The following is a 14,587-nucleotide window of genomic DNA, read 5'->3' on the forward strand; positions in this document are numbered from 1 at the left end:
TGGACTTAGTGATTCTCAACATTGTAAGTCTTAAATCTGCAACCCGTCCTCTCACCCATGGCGTAATGTATTGACGTTGGTTACTCCAAAGTCAGCCATCTCCACTGCACATCTTTCTTTTACAGAACGCACTGCCAGCATACGTCATGGAAAGGTGGCGCATGTACTTCAATTGAAACGCGTCAACATGCAACGCTGAAGGCTGCCTTCGGCATAGGACGCCGGAGAGGACAAGATCAAACTGCGCCAATTTGTTTGCACTTGTTTTCATATTGTGTTCATACATCATATCATTTCATGGGGTTACTATTTCCTTACAGCCCTACAGGCAGCGTGAGAGCCAGTCCAGTGCTGCCTGTGTGTTTTATTTTTTAATTAAGCTGAGCTTGAAGGATTAGACCCACACCCTGCGGCTCCCAGTTCAGACAGCTGTGGAGCCAGCATGTCTGCTTGTACACATCTGAAATCAGAACCAAAGGTCCACATATATCAAGGGAAAAATCAAACAACAAGAAAGGGCATCGTTTCCTCCGAAGAGACATGTTCTCAGAGCAGCAAGGTTGGTTTTCTAGGGACTGACAAGCAAATCAAGTGAACCGAAATCCTTGGAATAAGAAATGACTTGTCAGTTAAGTTAAATCTATTGTCTTCCCTTCCACATTTTAACATCTTGCATAATAAAAGATTAATAGATGATTACATTATTTTTGTGGTCTTAAAAAGTACTTCAAATGTATCATGTACTCAGCCAATAAACAAAACAAAACCAAAACTTGTATGACTGTCACGTCTTGGCTTTTTGCTACCACTGAAGAAGCTCCTCCTTATGGGCTTTCTTCTTCTCCTGCAACTCCAGCATGGAGACAGGTCTTCTCTGTCTCCATGCTGGGGCTACATAGCTAGATGGAGTTGCTGCTTGGACTCCACCAGCTGTTCTCATGACCTTCACCTGCTCAGCAAAGCTCAGGGAAATCAAGAGAAGAAGAAACATGGATAGGATAAATTCATGTTTGTTTTCCTCCAATACATTGTAAATGCCTTACATGACAAAGTATATGACCTTTATATAACTATGATATCACTAAGCATCACAATAAACTATTGCGCCAAAACCATCGGGATTATGGCTCTTTAGGTGTTCGTGTCGATCAGTCATCGTCTGTGTACTGAGTTCAATGAAACGGTGTGGAACTATCAATTCAACCAGACAGACTGAAGAGTGGAGTTGACATTGCTTTCTCCTCATCGCATGTATACCGGTAAGACATGGACATCTTAATCGAGTCCATTTCTGGCTAGAAACATGACCAGCCGTGTTGGTCTCTACTAGCTCAGGAAACTTGCTTGAGCAAACAGTTCATTGGTATGTGCTCTGTAATCTGCCTTGTACATTATCCCCAGAGCCCTTTTCTGTTGTGGAAGCTGCGCCTGAGCCTGGATTACTGTGCTAGGTCCATTTGTTCATAACACACAGTTGTCTTGAGATGATGATTATTATTTTATTGTTATTATTATACAAAACTGGAACTGTATCCCGGCATTCTAGCGGCCCTTTCGTCCCATTCGTCGCTTGTGCTCCAGCGATCATCATGAAAGAGAAACAACATTCACAACAATCGACATACTGTCCTCTTCGGCCAATTAACAACTAATGTGTTTGGATGAGATGCTCAGTGGACCGAGTCGGTCACGGCACACCAGCAAACCTTCATAAACTCCCCCTTGCTTTCCTGCAATCAACATTTTAATGTCCATAGTATGCGCATGAACCGTCTACGCTATTTTGCGACACAGGTGATTTACCGCCAACAGATCTTAGAGACGGATTCCACCCCAACGCTGGAGCCGAAAACAACTGTCGAAATCCTTCCTGATATCATTGTTGTTGTCACACCACTACTGACAACATTCGTAGCCAACAGACACCACAAGTCCAGGCCTGAAGTTGGTGCAGAGTAAGGACATTTTCTTTGGCAGAAACATGAAGTTGCATAAGTTGGATTTTTCAGAAACAAGAAGCGCATTTTCATCTTATGCCACAACCTTGAGCCTCAGGAGAGTGAGTTCTCCTCGTAAAAGAGACAAAAAGTCAATATTTCTGCAGACACATACACACTTCATGACACAAGAGTGTCGAATTCACGATTGGGACAGACATACAGTGGGCCATTTGTGCACAAATGTGAATTACATGGGTAGGGTTTGAATAAATTCATGCTTATAAATTCATGAATCTGATGTGTGATGTGTTGTGTTCATGAAGCAGTGCGAGGTTAAAAAAATATTGCAAAAAAGACTGGTTTAACTCAGTCTTGCCCCTTTATTACATGACACTGCATGTAAAACTGGTCTAGCACGTAATTTCAAATAGATGGGAGCTTTTGAATGTTAACTTGTGATTGCCCAACAGCCAAGGCAAAACCACACCAACAGCATCAGGCTGACAATATGAATCATGTGTCATCTAGAACGCCTATTTATTCACGAGCAACATCATAAAGGTTTACGAAATAAGTTTGGGTGTGAGAGTGCCTGCACTCTCCTAGGTGGGGATGAAGCTTGGTCGTCCAGGGGAGACACAGAGTAGAGCGTCTGCTCCACCACATGAAGAAACGGCAGTTGAGCAAAGACAACTCGTCTCCAGAATGCCCTCTGGCAGGTAGCCCTCTGGCAGACGCAGGAAGGACACACTGGAGGGGGGGCATCTTGGGAGAGGCAAATTTGGGCCTACTTACATCATCTGCATGTCCTTCAACCTCACTGTTATTTAGAGCCGTGCTTAAGGACGCTCATCATTTCCCATCTCAAATCAATGTCAATAAATGTTGAAGGATTTCGATTCCTTTTCCCAGATCGCTTTTCCCAGTTTTAAGCTGAAATGACAACTCCTACCTGTTCTTTGTGGCTAAAGTACTTAAGTTTTGTTTGCTTTTGATCTAAAAGCATCTCACCTGCAGTTGCAGCTCCTGTATAAACATCTTCTCTTTCTGGAGATCCACCAGCAGGAATTGAGCTTCAACTAGCTGCTGTTCCAGACAGCAAACCTGCAGAACAACACTTTAGTTTTGTCATGCAAAATGTGACAAATCAATTGAAATAAAAAAAAAATAATTACTGGGAGAAACAAAGAAAAAGTTGAAGTGTCTTTTGATTGTAGTCTGTTTGCAGCAGACTCTGCATGCTTTCAAATATTCACATTAGAAAATGTGCACAAGTGCAACCATCGAAAACACTGGTTCCAGGGAGCTGAAATCTTGCTCTCCCCAGTCACGGCCACGAGGTGGTGATTGGTCAGGAGGAAATCTTTCACCTTTGCTGACAACTGCCATCAGGAACTAATCATCCTCACTCCCATGGCTAATATATAGACGTTGGGAAAGTGGACTTTCACGTCCTGCACCGACACCAAAGACAGCTGATGCGTATGCATAGGCGTGTCAAAGGATTCCCTTTCCATGCAGCGTTCCAGGCGGGGTGTGTTGATCTCCTGTCTCAGCATAAACACATAATTATAGAATAATACATACGACTTAACACACACATTTTAATTCACAGATAATCTGCTTAATGGATTCATTATTTTATTTATTTTGAGTCATGGTCTTCTTAACATTTCTTCTACAGGGTGATGGCTGATAGGCGGCGGTGCTGGAGCCCCGTATCACCCACAGAGACCTCCGAGCACTTATGCCAGTTTCCGTGCATATCATGTGCACAGTCGACGAAAGCAGGAGGTCCAAATCTGCACGCGCAACACGCGCAACTCATAATTTAGCTGCTGATGGCACGACTGTGGATAAATAGACTGCACTTTGCGAGGTGTTGAATCGCCTTGTGGCATGAATGAGGAACGACCTTCTGAGTCTGTCAGTGGAGCAGAACATTGAGAGCATCTGGTGCTGAAGCTGCTCTTCTGCCTCAAGCTGGTGTTGTGCATCCATGTCACCAGGTGTGATGCTGCAGGATGTCTTCAACTGCTGGGGGACGTTTCCCTGTATCAAACTCAGGTTGAAGATGCGCTGGAGGGTGTGTCCCAGCCTTCAGTGGTCGTGATAGTCCATCAGGGCCTGCTGTTTTGATGAGGTGCAGCCTCTTCAGCTCTCCATATACCTGAGAAGGCATGATCACATATGCATCCGACAGGTTGATTCAGTCTCTCCCGTTACAGCAACGTCTGGGTGCTCACTAAATCCTTTCACGATGCCGAGGCACATTAATTCTGGTTTTCTGCACTCATCTGTAGGCAACTTGTAGTTCTATGTCACATGTGCTCATCCTTCTAACAGCCTTCGCTATTGGTTAATCCACATCAAGGCACTGGCCTCGGCCTGCAACTTCGATTGATTGGCTCATGGCCCAGATAGGCACCGCCCACTACACATAACTCCCTTATCTTTGGCTGCTCAGCCTCTTTTTCCACTCAGCCTTTGACTTGCGATCACCATGGGGTGCTATGATACGTAGTCTCAAGCCTGCAAGTCATGCGAGCTTGCTACCTGACAGGTGCGGCATATGCAGGTGACCATTAAGTCGTGGGCAAACATGGTTCCTGAGAACCCTGCTCCCTCAGCAGTTGAGTCCCATACTCCTGCATCGGCGCTGGCTTTGAAGAAGCTGGTTTGGGTCGACACGGCAGAGGAGGACGACCAGCGGTTTTATGAAACCGAGGTGGGTCTCAACGTGTTCTCGGTGGAGACGAAGAGACCATAGGCTGTTTTGGAGGACCGGCAAAGCTAGGCTGCCCCAGCGGAGACAAGATGGCTTGTTTCGGACCTCGGACCCTCATCCGGGTGCCCATCACGGACGACACGCTGTTTGGTGCCAACAATCCGATGTTGGAGAAAATGGAGTCTAAGAAGATGTCCACGCAACTCCACCAGCACTTCCAGCCGAAGCAGCGGGCCATGTCGACGGCTACCTAACCCGGCGCCAGAGCCAAGGAGACGTTCGGCAGGAGGGTGGTCTGGGTTTAGAAGCCCCAGCACCAGCCTCTGCCCACGTCATCAGTGCTGTCCTCCACTTCATCCTCTTCATGTCCAGTCTGCAAATAAAATTTATTCATGTTTTTATTTAATTCAAACCCTATTCTATGTGACACAGTCACGGTTTATGCGTGTGGCATTTCCCGTGTTTTGAACAGACCGTTTCATGTGCTTTTATTAAGAGGGCCTGAGTCTCGAGACAACACCTTTCGCCAGCGCCATGTGCTTCTGATGAAACGACTCAGTGTGATCCCAGACGTAATCTGTTCCACGGACAGCATGGGCTGCTTTACACGTTTCCCCACTCAGGCTGGTGATGCTGTTTCTGCAGCCCGTCATTGGGCAGACACTCCAGGTGGCGACGGATCAAACTTCTTCAACTTTGACCAACTAAGCAGTTGATGGACTTCAGAGCCAATCAGGTGCCTCTATCCACTCTACACTCGCATGCGCTGGGAGCCTGGCGGAAGTCAGGCGGGTGGTGTCATCAGAAGCAAATGCCCATCACAACACCATCAAGTTGGATACACACCGACTTAACACAAGATGCAATGTGCTCGGGTGCCGCACCCACTTCGCCCGCCGTTTCCCTGTCACGTGACTCAGCTTACTCTCATTGACAACAAAGACACACATGTTCAATTAATTAATTCTTTAAAATTAGCATGTTCAAAAAATCTTTCCAAAGCAGCTCCAATTTGTCAGTCAACCTGACGCCGGAATCCTGCCAGGAACTGAGAGTAGGTCGGTCAACAGCCCCATCTCCTGGCCGGGACTTGCACACGTCAGAGACTGAATAGTATCGTGTACTATTAAAGTAAATGAAATCCTGCGACAATCTTCATTGTGATTCCTATCACATTTTCAGTCTTTGATACATTCATTTTGTAGTCTTACACAGTACAAATGCTGACAGAAAGAGACCTTAATGTAGTATGTGAATACAGACAGCAGATAACTGTGTCATTATATATAGTGTAATACAATAAACATACCTGTACATTGTTTATCTCCTCCGGAACTAACATCAAACTTGGTGTGGCTCTCACAAATGGGTGCTGCACAGCGGTACTGACATGGAGCTCATTCAAGGGTCACGGCGACCTGAAAAGGTCACTCGAGTTGAGGGCAGAGTGGAAACAAACCGTTCCAGAAAACGCCCCGCACAGTTCAACCAATCAGTCTCTAATCTGAGGTAGGCCAATAACATGGATGCTAGGTCAATTAGCTCCGTTTCTTTGCAAGCCGGCCCTTCCTCCCCTTGGTGGAAGCCTTGCTTGTCATCATCACCCAGTTCTTCAACTCTGGCCTCTCTCTTCCCACAATACCAGCAACCATCGCTTGTACAGGGCCGAGACATGGTCGTCTGGTCCCTGATGTGTGTTCCACTTTAAAGAGATATGGAGCAACCTCTTCCAGCCTATGTGCAGTCTGGAGCCATATGAGTGCTAAATGGTCTGTACGGTCGTACCTGAAGTGAAAAATGGCCTTCACAATGGCGAGGAGTTCCCAGCGCGGCACACAGTATCGTGACTCAGCTTTATGACTGGGTAATGTCATATATTGCCTTGTAAATGTTTTTTTTTAATTATTATTATATTTTTATATATTGTTTTATGGACTGCATTCTGACTTTTCAGGTCATCTTGAATCTTGAAGCCATCTTGAATCTTTTTTTTCTGCCATAGCTCGACACTGTACCACAGTTCTTGTGTTAACAATGTCACCTATTGGCCACAATATGTAACAGTCAAGTGCTCAAATAGAATAACTGTGTAATTGCTACGTCCATATCTTTTCATTGTAGGTGTTACTAGTAAAGGAAATCCTCTTATTGGGTTCTCTTCTCCCGTGTGGTTTTGGAAATGAAAGATTGCTCTATATAAATAGAGCAATCTTTCACTTTTCCAATTTCACTTTTCCAAGGTGAGTTGAAGTCACATGTCACAGTTATAGTGAAATTTTAATGGTGTATTTCAGAGTGACGTGGTGTCTGTCTGCAAGTGGTGGTGCGCGCAGTTGATGAGGAGGGTCTCTATTGAAGACCAAGATGACATTTACATCAGTCACTTGAGTTTTGCTGCTCAAATAACTAATTCATGTGACATATAATTATTCTAAAGGCAAGGTCAGCAATTTGACTTCTGAACCCAAGAGGCTAAAGAGCTGCCACATGGTCGACTTAAGCCGCCGCGCAGAGAGGCCTATAGCAAGCAACTTTGGTGTTTCCTAAACTTGAATGGCATCATTATTAGTGGTAGTATTTTATGTTTTGGGGTGTATATACTATTTCACTCTGCTGGAGGTCCAGAACCGTGCAGGAGCACATCCAGTGGACTGATGAAAACCCAGGTGTAAAGAGGTGGATGCCCACCTTCTTGATTTATTTAGTAACAAAGAAAGTTTCCTTATCTTGGCCACATTTAAAAAATAGCATAGCAATAAATTATTCAACTTTTCAGGAGAAACAGCATGTGGTCGAATCATGAAGTCTAAATCTAATTCATGATGAAAATCATTTTAAATAATCGCATTTTCTTCTAGACATATTGATTAGTAAAAGTCATCTTAAGGACTAAAACCATGACATTTTTCTTTTTTTTTTTTTTTTTTTTATTAAAGTACGATTTAAATAACATCAGTTGAATTATTGACGGGGGTGTGGATGTACTGAAATACAGTTCGTATGTCGGGTAGTAATTTAGTAATGAAATAATTGCAGCTTTGACTCGTCACCATAATGGAACTGATAAATTGATATCCATATATTTATCTTGCTTGCCTGAAAAGTACAAATATATTGTTCCAATTATTATTGAAGCTATTTATTATTTGAGCGTTTTATACACTGGGACAAGCGGTGAGCGGTGGAGCGGCTCCCTGGCGCCCTCTACTGACCAGCCGCCACAGGTTAGCATGTCCTTAGTTCTTGAAATGAAGTTAAGCAATGATATATGCTGAGACATGTCGATAAACTACCACAAATACCTCTTCGCCCTTTTTGACGAGCGCACTTACTGTAAAGCCACTGGAAGTGTGTCCTTCAACGGAAAGAGCTTGTGGACACTGCAGTTTCCCTGGACACTGGGCATTCGAAGCTTTGTGTGGAGTATGGTTTATCACCATCCAGCAGCACCATCTCACTGAGGATCAGTGACAGCACATTTTTTGGGCAAATGCAAATTACAATTAACATTAAAGAAAACACCATCTTATCTGAATGAATGTCACCAAAAGTTGCATTACTCATTTTCTTACCCGTCAGTAATCACCCCAGAAGCTGAGTGCACCACCATCTCCGACTATGTCCCACTGAAAAAACGATGGAAACATTTCTCGTTTTGCGCCACATGTGAGCACCGACGCGTCAGTTATTCCGTTATTTGTGGTCATTCGCTATTATTCAGGCAGTGCATGAAGTGACAGATAATACTGGCCTCACCGAACTAAAATGGAACACCCGCGGTCAGGCTGGTTGCATAGTGTCAAAAATAAAAGTCATCTCTGAATTTTAAACCTAAGACCATGCTGAAGCCCATGAAAGGCGATTACAATTAACATTACATTATTAACATGGAATTGCTGCAGTTGTACTTGATGGTCTGGTAGCCCTGAATGGATGTGGAAAAACATGTTTAAGTCAGAACAAATATAGAGACCCAAACACATTTACTTTCATGTCTGTGTCAAACTTTGTCATCCATTCTGCTGGTGCAATACGATGGGCACTATCAACATATTTAAATAGAAAGCTATTATACACCTTATACTTGTCAAAGATAGTGTGGCCATAAGTACTAATGGGAATATTATACAATATTAATATTGCTGGAATTGCTTGTGTTACTAATGAAGAAGTTATTTACAGATGGAGGAATGCTGAATGAGGGAGTGTGGCTGATTGTGCGTGAGAAAGAGAAAAGTTATAGGTGGAGTACAAAGACGGGAGTGAAGCACACTGGAGGCCCGAGCAGACATTGTAACTCATTTGAGGGTCCAAGGTCAGACGGAGGAGGCTGGAAAGTACCATCTTCTCCAGAGCTGGTCCTGATAAGAGCCACCTGGGTCCAGAGGAGGGGAGCGTGCCTTGTGATCGTTGCCATGGTTACAAGAGAGGCAGCGACCGGCACTGGCGTCAACAGCTGAGGACCAATCAGACGAGGACGGAGCCCCACGTGCTGAACTTTTGTGTATCAAGGGGTCAAGACCGCAGATAGTTTCTTTGTCGCTCTACCAGACTACTGCGAAGGTCAAGTCAGGCGTAGCTGCTGACCCAGAATTCTGCTTATGTATTGGACCCATCTGTCAGGGAATACATTTCTGGGATACAACTTGTTGGATTCTTGGTAGTTATTCTCACGAGTAAGCAAACACGCCGAGTAGTACATGGAATATTTCAACACAACCCAACTGTGCCTCTTCTCTCAACCACCAGACATTGAGTGCCCTTGAAGTTGTAGAATCATCTAAGTTAACACACCAGTAAGATAAAATATTTGAAAATCTGCAATGTTTTTAACATTTATTAAGCATTACATAATGTGGATTATCATTAACATACGTGCGTGCATATTACATTACCATTCCATATATCATCATGTCATCAAACACTACGTATAAATATGCAGTTGATCATTTCTTGTAATAATTCATATTGTAATCATACGCAGTATATTTGTGTTAAGTGTAATATGATCACTAATAATACTGATTACAGTTACTTTCAATGAACATTGTAACTTCATGAGTGACCCTGACGGAGGGATCCACAGCATCCTGTTTTCGGCGTTACACTGTAATAAGTCCCACCAGTGACATCTATGAAGCTCCTCCATTCTGAGGTCTTCGAGAACAATGTAACGGTCACTTTTACAGTTTAGAGGTTTTGGGATCTAACGAATGACCAATTACATTCTTTTCATTTGACTTTTAAACTTTAAACACTGACACAACTACAAAAAGATGCCAGGTGACTTCTGTGCTGCTTATGGGTGCTACGTGATCATAGATCACTGTGATGTCAACACATGAAGAACAGTTGTTGCAACAAACAAACAGGGAGCGCAATAAAAGGCGCATGTAATTGCATAAAGGAACCCAGAAAATGGTCATTTCTTTTTCACCCTATTATTTCAACAATTGATTTCAGGTTATACATTGTATTTGAATATTGTTGCCGTAGTTGGATTCTGTCTGTCTATTCCTTCCACGTGAAAACAAGGCAGCCAATGGCAACGGAGATGCCAAGAGATTGATGGAGCTGTCTTCTGTGATCCAGATGTTTCTTTGACTTTGTTAATACTTTACAACAGTGAATATGTGTGCCCAGAACAGACACCCACCTCCTGTAGACTGACTGAATGGCTGTTCAGCCATCCTTCATTCCAAACAACAGCATCACTGCTCCCACTGAATGCAATGTTCTTCACAGTACTGTGGAGTATAAGTACACAGAATTCATCTTTCAATATGGGCCAACTCCTTGCTTATTTTTCTGCAGTTGGCACTCACTGACTGGACACCCCTGGATTGTACTTGGACAACCAGGCCTGAACAGGATTCAGGAGTGCACACCAAACTGGTTGTGGAGCACAATGCAGGGGTTCAGAGTAAATCCGTCCGAGAGTGTCCAGATCCCAGTCAATGAACAACTTTCCTGGGGGGTTCTGCTGGTCTCACTATCAGGTTAGGCTCATCTTCTCCCATTTTGAGCACCTGGCGGCCGGGGGTTCCCGCTCGGTCCTTGATGTCACATTGCTACAGCTTTCACCATGGGCCTGCTGGATCCAGCTGGGAAGACCAGGGAGACTTCCAGTTTTGGAAGAGTCTGCATTGGCTTCCCATAGCTCTTGCTGCACCTTGAGCTCACTGGAAGTACCCAGACAAACTCTTAATGACGATCAATATCATCCATTGGGAATAACAGGAAACCTGCTCAAGAAAAAATTGGTAGACACACATTATCAACCAAAGAGTCAAACACAAGTTTATATTTGGTGCAATACTGTATTTTCTCATATTCATAAAAGATGCTTGCTTAACTCGGCTTCAAGTGAGACTTTTCGTGTGTGCTGCGCTGGATGCGCCACTTAAAATGTTCACCACAATGAGAACAGCTGAATGGTTTTTCGCCAGTATGCACTCTCATGTGTGCTTTCAAGTAACATTGCAGCATAAAACCCTTATCACATTCAGGACAGATAAATGGTTTAACTTCAGCATGAATCTTCATGTGTGCCTGCAGGCTTCGCCGATATGTAAAACACATGTTACACTGGGAGCAGCAGTAAGGTTTTTCATCGATGTGACGTTTCATGTGTTTCTCAAGGGCCCATTTCTGAAAAAAAGACTTCTCACACTGAGAGCAGCTGAAAGGCTTCTCTCCTGTGTGGCGTTTGATGTGTGACCTCAGATGACTGCGCTGTTTAAAAGACTTGCCACACTGAGAGCAGCTGAAAGGTGTTTCACCTGTGTGAATTCTCATGTGGTCTCTGAGGTGGCCATTCTGAGTAAAACACCCACCACAAAGAGAACAGACGTAGGACTTTTCACCTGTATGACTCTTCATGTGTTGCTTCAGTTGGTAGCTCTGCCTAAAAGACATATCACACTGAGAGCAGAAGAAAGGCTTTTCTCCAGTGTGCATCCTCATGTGTGTCGTTACACTCCTCCTCCGGGTAAAACATTTACCACACTGTGTGCAGCTAAAAGGCTTTTCACCTGTATGAATTTTCTTGTGTTTGCTCAGATGGCTGCTTTGCCCAAAGCATTTACCACACTCTGGGCAGCGAAAAGGTTTTTCTCCTGTGTGACTTCTCATATGGTGAGTAAGGTGGATGCGCCGTGTAAAACAGTTACCACACTGAGAACAGCTGAAGGGTTTTTCATCAGAGTGATTCTTCATGTGAGCCTTCAGATTCTCTGTTGTTTCAAAGCATTTGCCACAAATCGAACAAGTCAAAGGTCCTCCACAGCATGCTAATAAATGTCTAGTCATTTCATACTTTGAAGAACATTTTCTCCCACATCCAGAGCAGATCAGTGATTTGTGATCAGGGTCATCCCTCTTCTCATTCACATGTACTTTGACATTCCTCACAGAGTTCGACCCTGGCTGAGTGTTGCTGCTTTCTTTCCAGTCTTCACTGTCGTCTGTGTCAGAGTCGGAAGAGAGCGACCCCTGCTTGTCAGGGTGGAGAAGTGCATCCAAGCAGGTAGCTGTTTCTGATCCTTCTATTTTCATGTGTTCAGTCAAGCTGCTGGTTGGGGGCACCTCCTCTCCGTTCACATCAACAGGAGTGAATGAGATACTTGAATCGTCCTCTGTTTGTTCCTCCTTAAATTCGTCATTCTTCTCTTCTTTGATAAGAGGAGGCTCATGTTTCCTCTGGTTTTGACAGGTGCTGGCACGCACGTGAGCCTTGGTAGAAACCTCTTTCACCACCAGCAGCCGCTGGGCATCTGCAGGGACACAAACACAACAATCATCATGAGCTGTTGCAGGTCACTTCTCTGGCAGACACTGGCAATGGCTTGTGGACACTTTGTCATTCAGCATTACCATCTACATTGCAGATAGAGAATCTCACAAACGTGAGTATACCCCTCACATCTTAAAATATTGAATCTGACCTTTTCATTGGACAACACTGAAGAAACGACACATTGATGCCATGTTAAGCGGTCAGTGTCCAGCTCGTATAACAGAACATGGAAATGTACTCTCCCCTCAGGACGACTCAACACCAGCCATTGAAGCCTAAACCATTGGCAACAGAAGAATCTAAAATGGAAAACACGTTTTGAGCACACTTTTTCATTCACTACATAATTCTACATGTATTCATCCATAGTATTGTTGCCTTCGGTGAGAATCTGCATTGAAAACAGTCATGAAATCCGGTGCGTCCAAACATTTGACCGGAAGTGTAGACTGCAAATACAGAACAATAACTAATGACGACATTTTGACTTTGTGTCAGTTTTTTTTGTCTTTTTTAACACAGCATACCAGTTAGTGGCCAACTTATGACCTCTCCCGCTTTGCCTGTCAGTGGTTGGTCAGTCATGTACCTTCACCTTTATTATCACGTCATTGCCATTATTGCTTCTACTTATAATCTGCGTCTGATTTTAACACCACTTGGAGTTTAAGACATTATTGCACATTGTTAAAGTACGGAGGTTTCATTCGCTCTTTGGATGCGGTAAGGAGCCCGAAAAAAACTGTTTGATCTCATTCCAGCTAATAAACGAGTCCTGTCAGAAATGTGATAATCGACGCATCTTCCATTCGCCTCAGTGCGTGCGCCACAAAAGTCTGAACAAACTCATCGCACCTGCTTTGCGTGAACACAAACGCGTGTAGTTCTAGTATGAAAGTGTGTACCGGCTCTTTCGGTCTCCATCTCCGGCAGGATTTTCGCTTGCTGCGTCCCTCGTGTAAAACCGAGCAACACGTCCTAAAACGTCGCAGGAGCTGGTCGTCGAGAGCAGATATCAGCCGCCACCCGAAGAGTTTCATTCAAACTCTGAAGATGTGTATCGACGGGGGGGTCCACGGGCAGAGAGCAGAGCAGCTCAGGTTGTCTGCTATGAGAAAATGGAGGAGTGGGTGTCACCGCCTGATGTGGTCCGCCGGAAGTTTCCGGACTGGAACCGGATGTTAGTAACACGCATGCGCAAGTCCTACGAATTGTACTTACTGGTCAGCGTATGCTCACACGGTTATATCGTGCAAATATGGGATTTTTTTGTATCATTGTTAAACTAGTCTATATTTAACATGTAATTATATGTTTTTATGTGATATTATAGATTTCGTTTAGATGTAAAGCCCTTTCAGCATAACAACTGGCTGGTGCTCAAGGCGATCTTCATTGTTCTCCTCCACTTCACTCAATATCTGCAGCAGCTTCACGTTTTGGTCAAATCCCACAGAACTATTGCAGTGGCCTGCATCAACCGGCAGAGCAGGGTCAGATCAAATCACCTTCACAGATGATTTGAGTAGATGTGTGGACCAGGTCGCAGCAACACCTGACTTCTCTGAGAACACCGCCACATCAGGGGGGCACCCATCCGGACCAATGGTCAGCAACAGACTCCTTCCAGAATAAGAGTTGGAGGACGTCCCCAATGACCCGTCTGTTTTCCAGTTGCGAGAATCATCAGTGCCCCCCCCCGGTAGTCTCTTCGCAGGTTCGACAGTCTCCGGTGTATCAATTGTTTCAGGAAACCAAAAATTAAATAAAGACATATAGTTGTACATCCGTCCAGCTTCAGTTAACCGCTGCTTAGTCCTCTTCAGGGTTGCGGGGAGTGCTGGAGCCTGTCACTGTGCTAGTCACTGGACGAGAGGCAGGAATACACCCTGGACAGGTCGCCAGTCCATGGCAGTTCACACACATAGGGTGTTAGTGTTCAATTAACCTAGTGAGCATGTCTTTGGGCAGTGGAGAAAACTGGAGGACCCGGAGAGAACCCCGCACACACAAGGAAAACATGAAACCTTCATGTAGAAAGACCATCAGTCTGACCCGGGAATCGAACCTGCAACCTTCTTGCTGACCCTTGAGCTCACTGGAAGTACCCAGACAAACTCT

The 14,587-nt window shown here is 44.4% G+C and overlaps 1 protein-coding gene across 1 annotated transcript; it reads right to left on the reverse strand.

Moving 5' to 3' along the window:
- Positions 1–9,483: 9,483 nt before the first annotated feature.
- On the reverse strand, positions 9,484–13,605 carry LOC128762651 (gastrula zinc finger protein XlCGF26.1-like). The gene is made up of 2 exons (XM_053871060.1): positions 13,372–13,605; positions 9,484–12,443 (listed from the first exon to the last, which is right to left on the reverse strand). Exons 1-2 carry the CDS (start codon positions 13,388–13,390, stop codon positions 11,020–11,022), a joined length of 1,443 nt encoding a protein of 480 aa, XP_053727035.1. The 5' UTR covers positions 13,391–13,605; the 3' UTR covers positions 9,484–11,019.
- Between the last annotated feature and the right edge of the window lie 982 nt (positions 13,606–14,587).

This window comes from Synchiropus splendidus, chromosome 7, assembly GCF_027744825.2.
Source record: "Synchiropus splendidus isolate RoL2022-P1 chromosome 7, RoL_Sspl_1.0, whole genome shotgun sequence".
Lineage (NCBI taxonomy): Eukaryota > Metazoa > Chordata > Actinopteri > Syngnathiformes > Callionymidae > Synchiropus > Synchiropus splendidus.